This window comes from Aulonocara stuartgranti (assembly GCF_965226115.1).
Source record: "Aulonocara stuartgranti genome assembly, chromosome: 7".
In the NCBI taxonomy this organism is placed as follows: Eukaryota; Metazoa; Chordata; class Actinopteri; order Cichliformes; family Cichlidae; genus Aulonocara; species Aulonocara stuartgranti.
The window spans coordinates 5,760,142-5,783,922 of NC_138945.1; the positions used below are offsets into that span (position 1 = coordinate 5,760,142).

Genomic DNA, 23,781 nt, shown 5'->3' on the forward strand with positions numbered 1-23,781 from the left:
GCAATCTCTCCCTAACAAGTCCACTTTATTGCGTGCTCATTTTCTCCTATTAGTGGCTCATACGTATATAATTAGGAAACATGCATTAAGTCAGCGGTCCTCAACCTTATTTGCGCCACAGACCGGTTTATGCCTGACAATATTTTGAAGGACCGGCCTTTAAGGTGTCGCGGATAAATACAACAAAATAAAACTAGTACCGGTACCGAAAAAAAGATTTATTCATAACACACTTGAAAAGGCCCAGGGACACCGAGTTAACGATAAAAACGATAACAAAATAACGCTGAAAACCGATAAAAACCCTGAAAACCATACATTTCACACCTGAGCCTCAACTCTCGCGGCCCGGTACCAAACGACTCAAGGACCGGTACCGGTCCGAGGCCCGGGGGATGGGGACCGCTGCATTAAGTGCACTAATTTCTCACACTTATCAGTGGCTCATGGTTGCTTAAGGCCTATGTCTGTACTTGACCACAGAGGCAGAGCATCATTCAACCTGCCAGCTGCCTATCTTGGGAGCTTTTCAAGGATGACAGACTCCACTTTCTCTGCAGCAAGACAGCTCATAACTTTTTTACAGTGTCTCCCTGTCCTCATACTTCTATATATTCTTCTGTAATAGATAACTATACACTATCATTGCAATCTACACTACAGCTCAAAAGTTTGAGGTCAATTTTCACCTGGTTTATAACCATGTGATTGGTCCATACAGCAGTGATTGTTTCTAAGATTTGGCGCACGTATAAGTGTGTAGACATTTCCTAATGCATCATGGGTGATTCAACATAAATGATTCATTAAACACACATCTGTGAAAACATTTCTGATAATTTTCATGTAATATTATGTTAAAGTAAATGTAAATTATTAATTAAAAGACAACTGTTTGAAACTGAATACAAACTTTTGAGCAGTAGTGTGTGTTGTATGCATGTGTCTGTCTGTATCTGACCAGGATTTTGTCATCAGTGTCAACAAAACGCTCATTTTTTTAGCTGTGTCCATCATCAAAATTGAGGTGGAGTGTTTTAACTCTGATGGCAATCTCTCCCTAACAAGTCCACTTTATTGCGTGCTCATTTTCTCCTATTAGTGGCTCATACGTATATAATTAGGAAACATGCATTAAGTCAGCGGTCCTCAACCTTATTTGCGCCACGGACCGGTTTATGCCCGACAATATTTTCAAGGACCGGCCTTTAAGGTGTCGCGGATAAATACAACAAAATAAAACTAGTACCGGTACCGAAAAAAGAAGATTTATTCATAACACACTTGAAAAGGCCCAGGGACACCGAGTTAACGATAAAAACGATAACAAAATAACCCTGAAAACCGATAAAAACCCTGAAAACCATACATTTCACACCTGAGCCTCAACTCTCGCGGCCCGGTACCAAACGACTCACGGACCGGTACCGGTCCGAGGCCCGGGGGATGGGGACCGCTGCATTAAGTGCACTAATTTCTCACACTTATCAGTGGCTCATGGTTGCTTAAGGCCTATGTCTGTACTTGACCACAGAGGCAGAGCATCATTCAACCTGCCAGCTGCCTATCTTGGGAGCTTTTCAAGGATGACAGACTCCACTTTCTCTGCAGCAAGACAGCTCATAACTTTTTTACAGTGTCTCCCTGTCCTCATACTTCTATATATTCTTCTGTAATAGATAACTATACACTATCATTGCAATCTACACTACAGCTCAAAAGTTTGAGGTCAATTTTCACCTGGTTTATAACCATGTGATTGGTCCACACAGCAGTGATTGTTACTAAAAATGGGCCCATGTATAAGTGTGTAGACATTTCCTAATGCATCATGGGTGATTCAACATAAATGATTCATTAAACACACATCTGTGAAAACATTTCTGATCATTTTCATGTAATATTATGTTAAAGTAAATGTAAATTATTAATTAAAAGACAACTGTTTGAAACTGAATACAAACTTTTGAGCAGTAGTGTGTGTTGTATGCATGTGTCTGTCTGTATCTGACCAGGATTTTGTCATCAGTGTCAACAAAACGCTCATTTTTTTAGCTGTGTCCATCATCAAAATTGAGGTGGAGTGTTTTAACTCTGATGGCAATCTCTCCCTAACAAGTCCACTTTATTGCGTGCTCATTTTCTCCTATTAGTGGCTCATAGGAGTCTAACTAATGAACTGTATACATGTTTCCTAATCTTTCACACTTATCAGTGGCTCATGGTTGCTTAAGGCCTATGTCTGTACTTGACCACAGAGGCAGAGCATCATTCAACCTGCCAGCTGCCTATCTTGGGAGCTTTTCAAGGATGACAGACTCCACTTTCTCTGCAGCAAGACAGCTCATAACTTTTTTACAGTGTCTCCCTGTCCTTATACTTCTATTTATTCTTCTGTAATAAATAAATATACACTATCATTGCAATCTACACTACAGCTCAAAAGTTTGAGGTCAATTTTCACCTGGTTTATAACCATGTGATTGGTCCACACAGCAGTTTTCTAAGATTTGGCGCACGTATAAGTGTGTAGACATTTCCTAATGCATCATGGGTGATTCAACATAAATGATTCATTAAACACACATCTGTGAAAACATTTCTGATCATTTTCATGTAATATTATGTTAAAGTAAATGTAAATTATTAATTAAAAGACAACTGTTTGAATCTGACCACAAAGTTTTGAGCAGTAGTGTGTGTTGTATGCATGTGTCTGTCTGTATCTGACCAGGATTTTGTCATCAGTGTCAACAAAACGCTCATTTTTTTAGCTGTGTCCATCATCAAAATTGAGGTGGAGTGTTTTAACTCTGATGGCAATCTCTCCCTAACAAGTCCACTTTATTGCGTGCTCATTTTCTCCTATTAGTGGCTCATACGTATATAATTAGGAAACATGCATTAAGTCAGCGGTCCTCAACCTTATTTGCGCCACAGACCGGTTTATGCCTGACAATATTTTCAAGGACCGGCCTTTAAGGTGTCGCGGAAAAATACAACAAAATAAAACTAGTACCGGTACCGAAAAAAGAAGATTTATTCATAACACACTTGAAAAGGCCCAGGGACACCGAGTTAACGATAAAAACGATAACAAAATAAACCTGAAAACCGATAAAAACCCTGAAAACCATACATTTCACACCTGAGCCTCAACTCTCGCGGCCCGGTACCAAACGACTCACGGACCGGTACCAGTCCGAGGCCCGGGGGATGGGGACCGCTGCATTAAGTGCACTAATTTCTCACACTTATCAGTGGCTCATGGTTGCTTAAGGCCTATGTCTGTACTTGACCACAGAGGCAGAGCATCATTCAACCTGCCAGCTGCCTATCTTGGGAGCTTTTCAAGGATGACAGACTCCACTTTCTCTGCAGCAAGACAGCTCATAACTTTTTTACAGTGTCTCCCTGTCCTCATACTTCTATATATTCTTCTGTAATAGATAACTATACACTATCATTGCAATCTACACTACAGCTCAAAAGTTTGAAGTCAATTTTCACCTGGTTTATAACCATGTGATTGGTCCACACAGCAGTGATTGTTTCTAAGATTTGGCGCACGTATAAGTGTGTAGACATTTCCTAATGCATCATGGGTGATTCAACATAAATGATTCATTAAACACACATCTGTGAAAACATTTCTGATCATTTTCATGTAATATTATGTTAAAGTAAATGTAAATTATTAATTAAAAGACAACTGTTTGAATCTGACCACAAAGTTTTGAGCAGTAGTGTGTGTTGTATGCATGTGTCTGTCTGTATCTGACCAGGATTTTGTCATCAGTGTCAACAAAACGCTCATTTTTTTAGCTGTGTCCATCATCAAAATTGAGGTGGAGTGTTTTAACTCTGATGGCAATCTCTCCCTAACAAGTCCACTTTATTGCGTGCTCATTTTCTCCTATTAGTGGCTCATACGTATATAATTAGGAAACATGCATTAAGTCAGCGGTCCTCAACCTTATTTGCGCCACGGACCGGTTTATGACCGACAATATTTTCAAGGACCGGCCTTTAAGGTGTCGCGGATAAATACAACAAAATAAAACTAGTACCGGTACCGAAAAAAGAAGATTTATTCATAACACACTTGAAAAGGCCCAGGGACACCGAGTTAACGATAAAAACGATAACAAAATAAACCTGAAAACCGATAAAAACCCTGAAAACCATACATTTCACACCTGAGCCTCAACTCTCGCGGCCCGGTACCAAACGACTCACGGACCGGTACCGGTCCGAGGCCCGGGGGTTGGGGACCGCTGCATTAAGTGCACTAATTTCTCACACTTATCAGTGGCTCATGGTTGCTTAAGGCCTATGTCTGTACTTGACCACAGAGGCAGAGCATCATTCAACCTGCCAGCTGCCTATCTTGGGAGCTTTTCAAGGATGACAGACTCCACTTTCTCTGCAGCAAGACAGCTCATAACTTTTTTACAGTGTCTCCCTGTCCTCATACTTCTATATATTCTTCTGTAATAAATAAATATACACTATCATTGCAATCTACACTACAGCTCAAAAGTTTGAGGTCAATTTTCACCTGGTTTATAACCATGTGATTGGTCCACACAGCAGTGATTGTTTCTAAGATTTGGCGCACGTATAAGTGTGTAGACATTTCCTAATGCATCATGGGTGATTTAACATAAATGATTCATTAAACACACATCTGTGAAAACATTTCTGATCATTTTCATGTAATATTATGTTAAAGTAAATGTAAATTATTAATTAAAAGACAACTGATTGAAACTGACCACAAACTTTTGAGCAGTAGTGTGTGTTGTATGCATGTGTCTGTCTGTATCTGACCAGGATTTTGTCATCAGTGTCAACAAAACGCTCATTTTTTAGCTGTGTCCATCATCAGAATTGAGGTGGAGTGTTTTAACTCTGATGGCAATCTCTCCCTAACAAGTCCACTTTATTGCGTGCTCATTTTCTCCTATTAGTGGCTCATACGTATATAATTCGGAAACATGCATTAAGTCAGCGGTCCTCAACCTTTTTTGCGCCACGGACCCGTTTATGCCCGACAATATTTTCAAGGACCGACCTTTAAGGTGTCGCGGATAAATACAACAAAATAAAACTAGTACCGGTACCGAAAAAAGAAGATTTATTCATATAACACTTGAAAAGGCCCAGGGACACCGAGTTAACGATAAAAACGATAACAAAATAAGGCTGAAAACCGATAAAAACCCTGAAAACCACACATTTCACAACTGAGCCTCAACTCTCGCGGCCCGGTACCAAACGACTCACGGACCGGTACCGGACCGAGGCCCGGGGGATGGGGACCGCTGCATTAAGTGCACTAATTTCTCACACTTATCAGTGGCTCATGGTTGCTTAAGGCCTATGTCTGTACTTGACCACAGAGGCAGAGCATCATTCAACCTGCCAGCTGCCTATCTTGGGAGCTTTTCAAGGATGACAGACTCCACTTTCTCTGCAGCAAGACAGCTCATAACTTTTTTACAGTGTCTCTCTGTCCTCATACTTCTATATATTCTTCTGTAATAGATAACTATACACTATCATTGCAATCTACACTACAGCTCAAAAGTTTGAAGTCAATTTTCACCTGGTTTATAACCATGTGATCGGTCCACACAGCAGTGATTGTTTCTAAGATTTGGCGCACGTATAAATGTGTAGACATTTCCTAATGCATCATGGGTGATTCAACATAAATGATTCATTAAACACACATCTGTGAAAACATTTCTGATCATTTTCATGTAATATTATGTTAAAGTAAATGTAAATTATTAATTAAAAGACAACTGTTTGAATCTGACCACAAACTTTTGAGCAGTAGTGAGTGTTGTATGCATGTGTCTGTCTGTATCTGACCAGGATTTTGTCATCAGTGTCAACAAAACGCTCATTCTTTTAGCTGTGTCCATCATCAAAATTGAGGTGGAGTGTTTTAACTCTGATGGCAATCTCTCCCTAACAAGTCCACTTTATTGCGTGCTCATTTTCTCCTATTAGTGGCTCATATGTATATAATTAGGAAACATGCATTAAGTCAGCGGTCCTCAACCTTATTTTCGCCATGGACCGGTTTATGCCCGACAATATTTTAAAGGACCGGCCTTTAAGGTGTCGCGGATAAATACAACAAAATAAAACTAGTACCGGTACCGAAAAAAGAAGATTTATTCATAACACACTTGAAAAGGCCCAGGGACACCGAGTTAACGATAAAAAAGATAACAAAATAACGCTGAAAACCGATAAAAACCCTGAAAACCATACATTTCACACCTGAGCCTCAACTCTCGCGGCCCGGTACCAAACGACTCACGGACCGGTACCGGTCCGAGGCCCGGGGGTTGGGGACCGCTGCATTAAGTGCACTAATTTCTCACACTTATCAGTGGCTCATGGTTGCTTAAGGCCTATGTCTGTACTTGACCACAGAGGCAGAGCATCATTCAACCTGCCAGCTGCCTATCTTGGGAGCTTTTCAAGGATGACAGACTCCACTTTCTCTGCAGCAAGACAGCTCATAACTTTTTTACAGTGTCTCCCTGTCCTCATCCTTCTATATATTCTTCTGTAATAGATAACTATACACTATCATTGCAATCTACACTACAGCTCAAAAGTTTGAAGTCAATTTTCACCTGGTTTATAACCATGTGATTGGTCCATACAGCAGTGATTGTTTCTAAGATTTGGCGCACGTATAAGTGTGTAGACATTTCCTAATGCATCATGGGTGATTCAACATAAATGATTCATTAAACACACATCTGTGAAAACATTTCTGATCATTTTCATGTAATATTATGTTAAAGTAAATGTAAATTATTAATTAAAAGACAACTGTTTGAATCTGACCACAAACTTTTGAGCAGTAGTGTGTGTTGTATGCATGTGTCTGTCTGTATCTGACCAGGATTTTGTCATTAGTGTCAACAAAACGCTCATTTTTTAGCTGTGTCCATCATCAAAATTGAGGTGGAGTGTTTTAACTCTGATGGCAATCTCTCCCTAACAAGTCCACTTTATTGCGTGCTCATTTTCTCCTATTAGTGGCTCATACGTATATAATTAGGAAACATGCATTAAGTCAGCGGTCCTCAACCTTTTTTGCGCCACGGACCGGTTTATGCCCGACAATATTTTAAAGGACCGGCCTTTAAGGTTTCGCAGATAAATACAACAAAATAAAACTAGTACCGGTACCGAAAAAAGAAGATTTATTCATAACACACTTGAAAAGGCCCAGGGACACCGAGTTAACGATCAAAACGATAACAAAATAAACCTGAAAACCGATAAAAACCCTGAAAACCATACATTTCACACCTGAGCCTCAACTCTCGCGGCCCGGTACCAAACGACTCACGGACCGGTACCGGTCTGAGGCCCGGGGGATGGGGACCGCTGCATTAAGTGCACTAATTTCTCACACTTATCAGTGGCTCATGGTTGCTTAAGGCCTATGTCTGTACTTGACCACAGAGGCAGAGCATCATTCAACCTGCCAGCTGCCTATCTTGGGAGCTTTTCAAGGATGACAGACTCCACTTTCTCTGCAGCAAGACAGCTCATAACTTTTTTACAGTGTCTCCCTGTCCTCATACTTCTATATATTCTTCTGTAATAAATAAATATACACTATCATTGCAATCTACACTACAGCTCAAAAGTTTGAAGTCAATTTTCACCTGGTTTATAACCATGTGATTGGTCCACACAGCAGTGATTGTTTCTAAGATTTGGCGCACGTATAAGTGTGTAGACATTTCCTAATGCATCATGGGTGATTTAACATAAATGATTCATTAAACACACATCTGTGAAAACATTTCTGATCATTTTCATGTAATATTATGTTAAAGTAAATGTAAATTATTAATTAAAAGACAACTGTTTGAAACTGACCACAAACTTTTGAGCAGTAGTGTGTGTTGTATGCATGTGTCTGTCTGTATCTGACCAGGATTTTGTCATCAGTGTCAACAAAACGCTCATTTTTTTAGCTGTGTCCATCATCAAAATTGAGGTGGAGTGTTTTAACTCTGATGGCAATCTCTCCCTAACAAGTCCACTTTATTGCGTGCTCATTTTCTCCTATTAGTGGCTCATACGTATATAATTAGGAAACATGCATTAAGTCAGCGGTCCTCAACCGTATTTGCGCCACAGACCGGTTTATGCCCGACAATATTTTCAAGGACCGGCCTTTAAGGTGTCGCGGATAAATACAACAAAATAAAACTAGTACCGGTACCGAAAAAAAGAAGATTTATTCATAACACACTTGAAAAGGCCCAGGGACACCGAGTTAACGATAAAAACGATAACAAAATAACGCTGAAAACCGATAAAAACCCTGAAAACCATACATTTCACACCTGAGCCTCAACTCTCGCGGCCCGGTACCAAACGACTCACGGACCGGTACCGGTCCGAGGCCCGGGGGTTGGGGACCGCTGCATTAAGTGCACTAATTTCTCACACTTATCAGTGGCTCATGGTTGCTTAAGGCCTATGTCTGTACTTGACCACAGAGGCAGAGCATCATTCAACCTGCCAGCTGCCTATCTTGGGAGCTTTTCAAGGATGACAGACTCCGCTTTCTCTGCAGCAAGACAGCTCATAACTTTTTTACAGTGTCTCCCTGTCCTCATACTTCTATATATTCTTCTGTAATAGATAACTATACACTATCATTGCAATCTACACTACAGCTCAAAAGTTTGAAGTCAATTTTCACCTGGTTTATAACCATGTGATTGGTCCACACAGCAGTGATTGTTTCTAAGATTTGGCGCACGTATAAGTGTGTAGACATTTCCTAATGCATCATGGGTGATTCAACATAAATGATTCATTAAACACACATCTGTGAAAACATTTCTGATAATTTTCATGTAATATTATGTTAAAGTAAATGTAAATTATTAATTAAAAGACAACTGTTTGAATCTGACCACAAACTTTTGAGCAGTAGTGTGTGTTGTATGCATGTGTCTGTCTGTATCTGACCAGGATTTTGTCATCAGTGTCAACAAAACGCTCATTTTTTTAGCTGTGTCCATCATCAAAATTGAGGTGGAGTGTTTTAACTCTGATGGCAATCTCTCCCTAACAAGTCCACTTTATTGCGTGCTCATTTTCTCCTATTAGTGGCTCATACGTATATAATTAGGAAACATGCATTAAGTCAGCGGTCCTCAACCTTATTTGCGCCATGGACCGGATTATGCCCGACAATATTTTAAAGGACCGGCCTTTAAGGTTTCGCAGATAAATACAACAAAATAAAACTAGTACCGGTACCGAAAAAGAAGATTTATTCATAACACACTTGAAAAGACCCAGGGACACCGAGTTAACGATAAAAACGATAACAAAATAACGCTGAAAACCGATAAAAACCCTGAAAACCATACATTTCACACCTGAGCCTCAACTCTCGCGGCCCGGTACCAAACGACTCACGGACCGGTACCGGTCCGAGGCCCGGGGGATGGGGACCGCTGCATTAAGTGCACTAATTTCTCACACTTATCAGTGGCTCATGGTTGCTTAAGGCCTATGTCTGTACTTGACCACAGAGGCAGAGCATCATTCAACCTGCCAGCTGCCGATCTTGGGAGCTTTTCAAGGATGACAGACTCCACTTTCTCTGCAGCAAGACAGCTCATAACTTTTTTACAGTGTCTCCCTGTCCTCATACTTCTATATATTCTTCTGTAATAGATAACTATACACTATCATTGCAATCTACACTACAGCTCAAAAGTTTGAAGTCAATTTTCACCTGGTTTATAACCATGTGATCGGTCCACACAGCAGTGATTGTTTCTAAGATTTGGCGCACGTATAAGTGTGTAGACATTTCCTAATGCATCATGGGTGATTCAACATAAATGATTCATTAAACACACATCTGTGAAAACATTTCTGATCATTTTCATGTAATATTATGTTAAAGTAAATGTAAATTATTAATTAAAAGACAACTGTTTGAAACTGACCACAAACTTTTGAGCAGTAGTGTGTGTTGTATGCATGTGTCTGTCTGTATCTGACCAGGATTTTGTCATCAGTGTCAACAAAACGCTCATTCTTTTAGCTGTTTTTGTCATCAAAATTGAGTTCATGGCAATCTCTCCCTAGCATGTTCACTTTATTGTGTGCTCCTCAATTTACTCTACAGCTGAAAAAAGTTTCAAGTCAGTTAGAAACGTCTTTTTAAAAAAAAAAAAAAAAAACAACCAAGATCCGCTTTTAGATTTTGCAAATTAATTGGGAATGCAAATAAATATTATTCCTTAAAACTTGCATAGATCACCAATTATGAATGATGATTGATTAAATATTACCTGGTGTATGGATTACAATAATAATAGCAAGTGTGTAGATTATATTACCTTTCCTCAGTTTATCACATTAAATCTCAGCTTACTAGTGACCCAGCATTTTTCTAAGTACAGAAGCACTAACCAACATCATTTTTTCAAGTAATATAAAAATCATCTTTATATATTACCTTTTTAAACATCCCATTTTCTTTCTAATGTCATTAAAACAAGTTTGCACATTTGAATAACAGTAGTCAGACCTCCAGATCTTTTAAGCTTTCAGTTTTTTTCTCAGTGTCACACATGGATTAGTTTTCGTCTCTTTCAATAAGAAAGTCAAATCTTCAAACCCTAAAGCAATCTTTGTTTCTTTCAATCATTCCAATATTTTTCATCTCCTGTTATATAATTGCAGTTAACCAGGGCTTAGCTACTCTGATCCACAGCAATTTTGGGGGTGTGGATACCTATTTTCTTTTTTTCTCAGGTACGGAGCCTTTTTTTAAAAAATAACGAATAAACTGCATTTTTTAAAAGTACCTTTAACATAAATGTAGACTGACAAGTAACTCAACCTTTAACACGGTGATCATAGTGAAGTTTCTAGTTCAGATCAAAATTATTGTTCTGATTAAGGAAACAGTAAATCTGGCCACATTATTGTCCCGATCCTCCAATCTTCCCTTTCCAATGTGACTAAATAAAATGCAACTTTTTTTTAATAAAAGCAGTTAATAAACCCAGATATTTCTTACAGTAAGAATCCTCCAACAACCTTTCAAAGGAATTTTTTTTGTCTTTCCTCAATTTTGAGACCAACTGAACCCACAAACCTGAAGCTGCAGACCCCAAACTAACCAAATTTAATGTTTCCTTAATCAGCACAGTAATTTTTAAGTCTTTATGTGTTATGTTTACTCACAGTTTTGATGCTTGCTTCTTCGACTTGATCCACGATTAGCTCTGCACCATCGCTCTGCTGTTTTCTCTCTCCTCATGCTTCTCCTTCATGCGTCCTGTCCTCAGATATAATCCAACCTGCCTCCTTGTTTCCTCCTTGACTTGTATTCGCAAAATTTCCAGTTAAATTAAGAGTAATCCAGAAAAGTTTCCCTGCTTCAAAAGCTCTTCCAGTTGCCTGTCTTCTTGTCCTCCTTCAAATGTGCAGTTTATATATTTGTATTTATTTGACTTCATATTGCCATGGCAACATAACACAGAGCATCATGGTAGATTAAAGCAGGTGGTTCTGTCCTCTACAGAAATGCTGATAAACTCAATTTATTTGAGTTGTCTTAATTTAGAAAAACTAAGTAAGACAGAAGTTTTTCTTCTCAGTGCGGAGGGATGAAAGATGTGTTTTGAAAATGCCACTCACTACCGTCCTCCTCCCTAGCACGGATCAGTCCGCATGTTCATGGTGCCAGCATTTTTTATGGAATATGTTGAGCAAACCTAGGAAAGCGTCAGCTCAAGAGATTATTGTTGTCATTGCTGTGGATCTTTACCTGATACACTGACTTGGTGAGTAAATGTTTACTCTTATTCAAACTGATTTTGTGGCTTCTCTTAGTTTAGCACCGTGCTAGCTAGTTAGTGTTAGCCTAGCGTTGCTGCTGCGGCTGGGCTCATGTTACTTAGAAATGAACACCACAGCCTTAAAAACCTTATATAAAAATGTGTCTGTGAAATTTTCTGTTGATTGTTTGAAATAAAAAAGTGAGATAAGAGCCCAGACAAAATTCTTCGGGGGGGGTGAAAACAATAAGCCAGGAGTTAGCTGTGCTCGCGGACTCTTACCAAGCCTTGACCTCCCGGTCAGCTATAACAGAGCTCTCGTCGGAGCCTGTGCGTACTTGTAAGCGCAGCAATGGTGGAGGAGCGCGGCTAAAAAACCTATTACTTTTTCTGGGTCACAAAATCAACTTTTAAGATATTTTCAGGCGAGAATGTAGCTGTCGAAAGTTCAAATATCTGCTCGATTTATCAAGACGTCACATATTTGCAAAAATGCCCCGACGTTTTCCAAGACGTCCATTTTTTTCATGCTTTGTGGCACCTTGAACATCTGTGGCATCTATTAATGTCAAATCTAGCCTTTATTTAACAACATAAGCAAACTCTATGTTACAATGATTGCACAGCCATTAAGGATCAAATCGGTTTCTGAAAAATGTTCTGTTTTTTCTCCCTCTGCTTGCTTCATACTGTCTTTGAGGCTCGGGACCAGCACTCCTGCTGTTGGACAGAAAGACATCAACTCAGTGGTAAGTATTTTGGTTTTCCAATATATTAGCAACTGTCAGTGACATTTATATTAATCAGGCTGAACTTTAATCATACTTTAGATCAGCCTGTTTTACTTATTGTTTTACTTCTTTTTTGGTTTGGGGAAGTTGTTTCTTTACTGATCTTTTCCTGTCTTCTGTTATTAGACTTGAGATATGACTGCACTAGGCTGTTGCTGGTGACTCCAGTTAATTCTACAAGACATGCTGTGTAAGTAAACAAACAACAACAGTTTGGTCTGCATTTCTTGAAAGATCACATCCCCCAAACTTAGTTTAGAGGGTCTACACTGACTATAGTGAAGTCTGCAAGTTTAACAGCAAAATTTGTTTTGTGCCCAAATCATTTTGCACATCATTAGAATGAAAGTTATTGGCCATCTTTGCATAGCCCTTTTTAAAATGATGCTTTCATGACATTATTGTGTGTCGGGTGGGGGTCACGGCTATCCAGACTGACAATTTGGACATTGAATGTCACCTCTCCAGTGGGGAGGGAGCCTGAGATTGTCCAAATTGGAGTCTGTTTTATACCAAATGCAGAAAAAAATGTTTTAAGAAAGCAATTAAGTTCATGTTCCAAAAAATATGATTGTTTGCTTGCAGGACAACAGGAGAGATGAGTCCTCCGTCACAGATGGTGTGGTCAGTGAAGATGGTCGCCTGCAGGTTCAAGCTCATTGCATCTCCAACCCACATCCACTGCCACTGTACTTAAGGGAAGTTAAAGACTTTCTTCTGCACCTATATTTGGATCACCTCGATCCGTGATAGTCATTCAGGCAGTAATGCCTGGACTGGAAACAAGCCATCCTTAAAATATTACAACATTCCAGCTCATGTGTTGGAATGAAAAACAAATGTGTTGTTTAAATTAGAGACTACACTTGTGACAGAACAACAAATATTTTATTTTGATTATATAAGTAATTTAAGTACAAAACAAACTTGTGGTAGGCCTAAACTTATTTTTAGAATAACTAAATCTGAGACTTTGTTTCATTGTAAGATTATAACCGTGATGGCAATATAATTGTTTGTTGTTCAGCAGAACAGTGTCCAGTATGTTGGCTGTTATACTTTGTTGTGTTTGAAAATAAAAGTTGGTCTGATTTTAACATCATTACAAAAAGTGTTGTTAATTATTTTTAATCATATTCAGGTTACCACAAATTGTTTTTCATTTAGTTGAACTTGAAATGTTTGTCAGTAAGTAAACAATTAGTACTGTACAGTCAGAAATATCAAGTTATTCTTAATACTGCAGACTTGCAATATTAGTCATCTTAAGTAAGCTTTACTTAGTTTTTTTGAGGCAACGAGTTCTGGGAACTAACAAGGCTGTACAGTGTACTCAAAATGAGTAAGTTGCCCTAACTTGGTCATCTCACTTGATCCAATTTTTTTGAGTTCTGGGAACAAATGAGCTTGTACAGAGTACTCAAAATAAACAAGTTGTCCTAATTTAGTCATTTTAAGTTAAGCTTTACTCAATTCTTTTGAGGCAATGAGTTTCCTCAATTTTTTTGAGTTCTGGGAACTAATTAAATTTTACAGTGTATGTTAATAATCTTTAAACAGACACTCCCTGATCCTGTAAGAGCAGGAATTTAACTACAAACCCTCATAGTTCCCATCAGTATCATTCATTCTGCTCTGCCTCAATGGTCACAGTGGCTTGTTTAAGTACGTTTGCCCCATAGAAATCCACTGATGTTCAGTGAGTCCCTTTGATACATGTTTAGACCTTCATAATTTTCACGGTGCATGAGTGTTATATCTCCATCTCATCCTAAACATTTTACCAACATGTAAAAGGCACACGTCCACAAGATTTTGATTTGTTTAATTTTAATTGAAACTTGTTTTTTTTTTCTGAATAAATGTGTGAGATGGCCCTCAGGCCTCTAAATCCACGTCCAGGTTTGGGTGACTACTTGGATTAGGGGAGAATTATTTAGAGCAATGTTTGTCACTTTGGTTAATTGCTAAACTCAGGCCGTTTTTGTTCAGTCTTTTTCTAACTGAACTTTCACATTTAACATGCTAACTGAAGCCTGTAGAGTCTGAGATGTAGCTCTTTTATTTTCTGTATTGTACAGTCTGACTTAGGGGTGGATTTGCTGGGATTGGTGACTGTGTTGCATGTTTTGAATAATCTTCTTCAGCGTAGACTTTTGGTGTAAGATGATAGTGAATGAAGAAAACTATAAAAAGCTGCTGTGGTTTTAATTTTCCAAGAGAGGTAATGCACATAATACAGAGACGAGCGCACGGGGGATATCCAAATTCTAGGAAGGCAGCCTGCTGCTGTACACAGGCGGATTCTTCTCAGTCATAGTTCTTAACAACTTGACTGTTTTCTCCAACCACACAAAGAGTGCTGTTTCCATTCTGGGAAGTCTACTCATTGGTGTAGGTAGTTCTTCAAATTACCTATATATGAGCAGCTGTATTAGCTTTAACTTATCATATGTTAAATATTATACTTTCCTGGTTTAAAATTTATGATGGCTCAAAATTCAAACCTTACAAATTAAAACCCTGAATCATCACCACCTGTGTGAACTACAAGAGTGCCATCATTTTTCTTTTCAATCCATTAAGTACCAAATGTTTATTTTGTTTTATTTTCACTTGCTGAACATGGGACGGATTTGACTGGGGGAAAGAAAACCGAGAAAGAAAGAGGAAAAGAAAAACAGCGGGGAAGATGAACGTGATAAAGGACAAAAAAGAAAAACAAACAGACAAAAAAATACATATATCAATCACCTGGATCACCTGTCAGGAAAAAAAGAGAAAACGAGCAAAAAAGAGAGCAATTTAATAAATAACATCATCGCGATGATCTATGTGAATATAACAGTAAACACTAACTATTGAATATTATTGTGCAGCACGTAAGATCGACAGCGCACAGTGTGCTTTGAGGTAGGAGCCAGAGTGACGGGGGGGGTCACTGCTCGAGATCTCACAGTACAGTATAAGAGTCCCGCCACAAGGAGACACTAAAGGCTTTCAAACCAACAGTTTCTGCTTCCAAAGTGGCGCCAGCCGTCACCACTGATCATCATACTTATGTAACATAGACTGTGGATGCATGTTTAAGTTGATACATCACTTAAAGCCACCACTGTTCAGGCATCACATCTGTCCATTAGGTTTCCCTTTCATACTCAACATTTTTATCCCTGGGTACTAACTTTTTTGTTTTTGCTGACTGTTTATTTATTTGTTTGTTTGTCTAATGCTCTTGTTGCACTGCTAAATAGGCTGTAGCCAACATGATTTATAAAATGATTATAAAATCTAAGAAATTACTGCATTATTTTACCTACTCTTATTAAACTCACTTTCCTAAAAACTGATTGCAACTTCTAACTTGTGACGTAAATGTTATGCCTCAAATTTATTTCACATCATTCATGGGAGACATGTTTGATAAATGATAAGTTAACAAGTCACTGCTACCAGCCTAATCTATTCATTGGGGCGACCTGCGTGTTGTGTTGCATTGTCTGATTTGGTGGTAGTGTGTAAACACCTCTAGAGGCCACTGTTGTATAGCTGCTGCAAACTGAACGTGCCCGTACCAGAGGTTATACTCAAAATGGCAGCTGCCAGGAAGTCTCTTTGGACATTTGTGTTCACCCTTTATGAAATAGATATGTTGTATTACAAGGTACTAATGCACCCTTGCATTGGTAAAATAAATTCTACTAGAATAGCTGATACTCCCTTACAGAAGATTTATTTTGACCTTTCTAAAGCCTTCTTTAAAAATTAGAAAATAAAATGAAAACAGGCATATCAAAACAAGCCTACTAGAAATACTACTCTGCATTACATCCTAACACTTGGCTAAATCCTAATATGTAATTCTGGTTTAATAGTTTATTACACTAAATGTGATTATGCACTAAAAAAAACATGTTGGGTTTACTTAATTCAATAGTGGACACTGGTTGCACACTGATGTTTTGCTTTGGCAGGAGCTTAAACAACTGAGGTGAAGTTATTCATATTCAATAAACCTGTGCAATTTGTGTTGATAAAGTTTGATTGAAACAAAATATCCAATTTGAGCTCCTGGATATTTTAATCCTTCACAATTTTCACACTTTATTCCAACACTATTCAGTGACTTTTACCCAAATACTATTTGGTCACTGGAATACTATATGTTATCTTCAAATGACATGTTGGTATTATATTCCAAATACACAATTTTCCAGTGAAGGCCTTATAACAGATTGTATTGTTCTCTTCCAAGATTGTTGCCAGCATCCACTAGTAACCTTTCAAAACAAAAACGCTAATATCACTGCAGTGACAGTAGGTAAACCAGGGGTCTCAAACTCACGGCTCGGGGCCAACTTGCGTGAGGCCCGTGTCAGCCCTACTTGCCACCCTTACTGTTGACGTGAAGAAAGGAAATACAATTTGGCCCTTGAAGTTCGTTTTTGTTACGAGGGGTTTTGTTGTTGAGTGCAATTTGAAAATAAGTTGTTTTAAAAGCAAAAATGTTTTAAAATGAGGGCAATATGAGCAGAGTAAAAACATGTTGAGGGATTGGCTGTATTAGTTCAGTGAGAGAGTTATATGTGAAGAAAACAATTTTCACTAGCAGTCAAAAACTAATGTGTTCACTTATGTCTGCATTTTTATTTTGTTAAATATGGACAAAACTATTGTAGAAATGCTTCCACGTGTCTGGCCAGAAAGAGAGTATCTTTCCTTTTTATTTGTTAGTTCAATAAAAAGGTTTCAGTTAGTGAGAAGTTTTTTGCATTCACATTTGCAGTTTTGTTATACAATATTTGAAACAAACAAACAAAACACTACATTTTCTGAAAGATTTGTGGGTGTTTTCTTGTTTGTTTGTTTTTGTACTACTTGAACACTAAAGTGGCCCTCCAATGACATGACAGTACCAGCAGTGGCCCACAGCTCATTTAAGATTGACAACCCTGCTTTAAGGTGTTATTATGTGGATATGTTGGTTTTATTTAGTTGCTGTCAACAAGTGGAAGGTAACCTAATGAAGCCTGTTATTTCTTTCTGTGGCTCAGAAGTTGGAAATTTCAATAACAGTGCGTTATCCAATTACTCAGATTGTCAGAGGAGTTCACATTTCCCTATATACTCGATTAAAATACCCCATCTTCGATCCATCCCATACAGGTCACCCTGACAACACTGAGCAGTCCCTTCAGTGACAGGCTGCTGCTGCTGTCAGACTGTACACTGCACAACAGCAGTGAATGTACACCACATATGAACACACTGGGGTCTTTACATATATCAGTGTGCAATACTAAATACCTGCTACTATTAACACCCAAACACTGCACTATGTTTCATTCTTCTTCTATTAGTAATCTGTATAATTGCATCATATATGTGTATATATGTATGTCTGTATATGTATGTGTGTGTATTTGTGTGTGTGTACGTCTGTGTGTATGTGTAGATAGATAGACAGAGTGATTTACATATATAAGTACATATCTATTCATTGTACCTGCATAGTCCATATTTCTTCTATTTTTGCAAAGCATTATTGCTGTTAGGTATGCTGCATGTGTTCATTTGTTCCTGCCTTGTGTACTCTGCTGCAGTAACAATTTGAATTTCCCAACTTATCTGAACTGTATCTAAACCCAGCTGATATCTGGCTAAATTTTCTGGTGAGCATCCAAATCACACTGGACTGAAGTTTACACTGTATAATGCCTGATTTCTTGTAAATATTTAACGAAATATATATTGATAAAATGCTTAACAGGCCACAGTGAACAATGGAAAATAAAATTTAAATAAATAATTAAAAAACACCCAAAAACACTCAAATATATATATTTTTTAGAGATGTCTTAACCTGGTTATGCTGTACCATCCAGATGAAGTCGTGAGCCAAAGATCCTTTAAGTTTCATCTAATGAACTTACCTTTTCCTACATATGAGAAATGATCTGGTGTGAAGTAAATTGGGTTTGTATATATGTAGCCTCAGATGAGCATGAAACTTCATTTTTGACCTGCTTAATAGCAGTCTCAAATATTAAAGTCTATTAAATCAATTAACCAATGCAGCAGCTGAAATATGACACCAAAGGCCACTCTTAATACAGACAGAAGTCAGGTAGTCAAAAATCTCTTATTCTGCTTTTTGTATTCTGAACTCTGAATCTTGAGTGGACAGCCAACAATCCTACAAATAGACTAGAGGATGTGCCTGAAATGTTTGTTAAAACAAATAACTGGACCTTAGTTGTTAATAAGAATCAGAATACTTTATTAATCCCGTGGGAAATTAGGGTTACAGCAGGCAGCACGCCAATGGCACATGCGCACTTACAAAGGAACCTTCTGACCAACTTTACACAAACATCACATTGGGGAGACATGTAAGAAAGGTAGGCTGATAGGAAAAAACAACGAAAATACACTACATGAGGTAAGAGGAGGAGGGAAAAAAACTCCACTCAGACTGAGCTCCTAGTGGGAGAACAGTTTGATAACAGAAAAAACACCTCAGCACAAAAGCACATGACTATCAATACACCATAGAAACACAAGGCAAGCAACAGGGGCAGGTAAAGGGTAAGAGAGAGCCGGTGTAGACAGCGCATCCAGTCCTGCAGCATATCTGCGCTGGTCCAGTTGACTGCCATCTTCCCCGGTAGGGCACAATCATCGAAGGCGTATGGAAAGGGAGGGGGGATCAGTGTGTGCATATCAGAATCAGAATACTTTATTGATCCCTGGGGGAAATTATTTTTTGTTACAGTGCTCCATTATAAACCAACATTAAGACAAGACAGACAATACGCTAACTAAGAATAGTACAATATATACATATATATACATACATACATAAGTCACTCATAAATAAATAGCTGGAAAAGAAACATGTGTAGTTGTAGCAGTAAACAGTGTGTTAAGTGGATGCGTTGTACAGGGAGATGGCCACAGGCAGGAAAGATTTCCTGTGTCGTTCAGTGGTGCTTTTCGGTAATCTCAGACTCTCACTGAACGTGCTCCTGTGACTGACCAGCATGTCATGGAGTGGGTGGGAGGTGTTATCCAACATTGTCTTTATCTTGGACAGCATCCGCCTCTCCGACACCCCCTTGAGGGAGTCCAGCTCCATCCCCACAACATTGCTGGCCTTACGGATTAGTTTATTGAGTCTGTTGGCATCTGCGACCCTCAGCCTGCTCCCCCAGCATGCAACAGCATAGAGGATCGCACTGGCCACAACAGACTCATAGAAAATCCTCAGCATTTTCTGGCAGATGTTGAAGGACCTCAGTCGCCTCAAAAAATAGAGACGACTCTGGCCCTTCCTGTAAAGTGCTGTGGTGTTTTTAGCCCAGTCCAGTTTATTGTCAATGTGTACTCCAAGGTATTTATACTCCTCCACAATGTCAACACTGACCCCCTGGATTGAAACAGGGGTCAAGTGTTTCCTGGTCTTCCTGAAGTCCACGATCAGTTCCTTGGTCTTTGCCACGTTGAGCTGCAGATGATTCTGCTCACACCACGTGACAAAGGAGTCGACCACAGCCCGGTACTCTGTCTCATCATCCCTGCTGATGCATCCAACCACCGCAGAGTCATCAGAAAACTTCTGAAGATGGCATGTCTCTGTGCAGTGGCTGAAGTCTGTGGTGTAGAGGGTGAAGAGGAAGGGGGAGAGGACAGACAGAGAGGACCAGATTTTGTGTGACCTTTGACCTCTTCGATACAACATAACTACGTAGCTCAGCGTGCTCGTCTTACTGTGATTCAGCTGAATTTAATCATGACAGTGATGGGTTCGCCTTTATTTTTGGTCATAATCGCCTGCATCATTCCTAAAGGCGTATGGAGATACCTCAAACCTTTAAAGAAGTTCTCGATCAGAGGTCTGTCAATCCTGCATTTTCCTTTGGCCGCCTCAAAATTATTGCTGAGGACGCCATAGATATTCACCTTGTCGGTTTTTTTCCCAAAAAACAAGAAGAGAGCGTAGCAGTCCTTGCCGATGGAGGTGCAGAAGTTCACCATTCTCTCGTACATGTTATTGTTGCTGGACTCCATCTGGGCCATCTGGATGGATTCACTGCAGGTGTCCATAGAGACCTTCTGCTCAGCTTCCTCCCTTTCAGACAGGTGCAGGACCTGCACGACAATCTGGAACTTGGGGTTCTTGGTCGGCCTCTCCAGCACTGCCCAAACCCAGTCAGCACCCAGGAGGACGCGCTGCTCAGGAGTCATGACTGTGCAGTTAAGGGTATCCTGCAGGTTGACCTCAACACTCCGAGTGATGTAGGTCATCAGGAAGACCTGTTAAAGCGTGAGATATTTCAGTAACTTCTCTAAAGCAAAATGTCTTGGATATTGATGACGTATTTTGTTCAATAAGTGTTGCTACCTGAGTGAGCACATCAGGACTCGGGCGTAACTTGTCCTCTGGATCCTTGAAGGTGAGGTACTCTTGGGTTCTGGCTGTAGCAGCAGAGATGCAGTTGCTGAAAAGATGTATGAACTCGTTGGGCCTGGGGACATTGCGCCTCTTTAGTGTAGCAAAGATGCTCGGTTGGGGGGATATATTATGATAAAAGGATGGTTGCCTGGATTGGCCACATTTGAAACAGGAAAACACGTTTCTCAGTGGGTTAGATGTAGGTTTGCTGAATTTTGCACCCATGGTCGACGGATGATGGGCAGCAGATCACAAGCTGGTCTCCCTGATACACTGGAAAGATAATGGTCAGATTTTGGTGTAAAATTTAAGCTGAAATGCACATACTGGTGCTAAAACATACTCAGATTTTCACATTAGTTCTAAATATAGATGAAAACAAACCCAGTTAAAAAAATTAGAAATATCAGAGTTGGTCGTTTGAGAAAAAAAATGAGCCAACATTACATGTGGAAAATTCCAAAAACTGCAGTTCCTCCAATCCTCCAATGACCATTTGAGGCTGACTCCTAAAGCAAATCATCCCTCAGAGACTCTTCTATGGATAGTTTCCCTCAGATTTTTTTTTTTTAAATAAAATAAATATTTCACATGAATACTTGAGTTAGTGGCATGGTCACTCTGACCATTCACTCTGGTCATTCATTAGAATCATTAAAAACGACCTCACGACTGTGTCTGTCAGTGCCTTCTAGTTCATAACAAAGACTGCTAGTGTTAGCCAATAACTTAGCACTCTTCTCTCTTCCAAATATGGTCCTCAAACCAGTGAATGACATCACAGCAGCTACGTCCATCCATTACCTTTAGGACAGCGTTGGTTTTGTGAAAAACCAGCCCTGGAGAAAGTGCAGGCTTCCTAAGTTTAAACTTAGATTTAGTTGCATATTTTTTTCTAAACAGAGGTCAAATGTTAACCTTTTACAGATGTGTAACAATGGATGGTTTTCTCAGTAAACAGACAACCCATATTTTGGATCCATTTGCTTAAATGGGTTTTCTTTATCTACTTTTATTAATTCTGAGGTCATATATACAGAGAAATGAAGAAAATTTAAAGGCTTCACAACCGTTTAAGCACTGCTGTGTGACTGCTATCGCTTTAAATTTAAATCAGTTGCATTTTTGAGGAGCAAAAGAACCCACTGTCTGTTCTGCTTTTGTCCCAGCACATGGAATTAGTGTCACTGTTCATTTATTTGAGAGCATAATTGACTCTGACACTACTTTCCACATTAAATATTGATCAGTTTCTGGTCCACCAGCGCGTTGCACATAAACAGAAAGAGCATTGTCAATCAGTACAGATACTCACCAGGACTGGTCTGGGAGCTTCCACAGTTCCAAATACACTACATTTCCTTTCTTCTTCTCCCTCGTCCTGCTGAGATACACAGAGTCTGTGTGAGTGTTTTATGGTTGTTTGTGTCCTGATGTGTAGAGAACTTCCAGCAGAATACTGAGAATTTTCTGCTGAAGCAGAGTTTTCGCTGACAGTGGCAGCAAGGGTGTGGTGTTTGCATCTTGTCAAATTTTAGGTAAGTCAACAAAAGACTCATCTTACCAGTTAGCTTGGTGCAGCAGCTTGAGGACTGGGGTGAGCCTGAAGGGGTTGGCGGGTAAACAAAATGTGTAACTGTCTGCTTTTAGAAAGAAGCAGCAATGAGGACAGGTAGGCTGGGACAGCAACTTATAGTGTGGAGGCTCTCAAGGTCAGTTTAGGAAATGATAAAAGTTTCACAGGTGGAGAAATCCCAGATTTGACCAGTAGAGGTTAATGTAGGACTACAGTGAACTGTAATCCTACAAAACCGTTTAGAGGACCCAGTCTTATCATTTTTCTTTGATTTTTGTCAACCGAATATCACAAACTACTGTCCTACTGTTCCAGACTTCTACCATATATTTGGATGTGCTTTAAAAAGTTACTTGTAAAAGTAAATTTAGTAAAGTGTTCACATCACAGCTGGAGAGGGTTAAATGAACCATAGTAAATCCTGGTGTTAGTTTTGTGATCATGTTAAAATAGCTGAATAGCCATAGAAATTAAAGTCACAGAAACATAAATTTATATGATGTTTCAGAGCAAAGTCCAGGTTTTGGCCACTTTTAGTATGCTGAAAACACTGTGGGATTAAATTCTTTTACAAGCAACCAGACTTCTCTTTCCTGTGCACAATCTTTGATCTCTACCTGTAAACTTATTCCCTTGAGTTAGGGAATGAAATTAAATTCATGATGGGTGTCCTCTTTAGCCAAACTGCAAAGCTGGATGTAGTATCCAAATGTTCAGGATTAATGGAGTCAAACAACAATAATTTAATATTTTGTCCATCTAATTTATATTGTAGTAAATTAAAAAAGTTATGTTTCATGATTGAAATAATGCAGCTTGTTCATTTTCATTAAATTTGAATTATATAGCTCCTGTTCACAAAAGTATGGGTCTTCAGGTATTTAGCTTAACCCCACGATCAGACAACACACAACTCACTTAGAGCAAGCTCTGAGTGAAGGTGGGGAAAAAGAACTTCCTTTTAACAGGAAGAGACCTCCAGCAGGACCAAGCTCAGGGAGGGGTAGTGCTCTATCATGGCCAGTACTACTTTGAGGCAAAAGAGGAGTTTCAACAATTTTTTGTTCCATACAGTCATTTAGG

The 23,781-nt window shown here is 39.1% G+C and overlaps 1 protein-coding gene and 1 long non-coding RNA gene across 2 annotated transcripts; one reads left to right on the plus strand and one right to left on the minus strand.

The window, feature by feature from the left end:
* The first annotated feature begins 11,890 nt into the window (after positions 1–11,890).
* On the plus strand, positions 11,891–13,754 carry LOC309711522. Its single transcript, XR_014277995.1, has 3 exons — positions 11,891–12,625; positions 12,794–12,857; positions 13,253–13,754. It is a non-coding gene; the product is annotated as an uncharacterized lncRNA (long non-coding RNA).
* Positions 13,755–20,443: 6,689 nt separating this feature from the next.
* Positions 20,444–23,685, minus strand: rep15 (RAB15 effector protein; the record flags this gene model as incomplete). The annotated part of the gene is made up of 3 exons (XM_082541131.1): positions 22,438–23,685; positions 21,072–21,395; positions 20,444–20,983 (listed from the first exon to the last, which is right to left on the minus strand). The coding sequence occupies exons 2-3, from the start codon at positions 21,345–21,347 to the stop codon at positions 20,444–20,446; spliced, it is 816 nt and encodes a 271-aa protein (XP_082397257.1). The 5' UTR covers positions 21,348–21,395; positions 22,438–23,685.
* Positions 23,686–23,781: the final 96 nt, after the last annotated feature.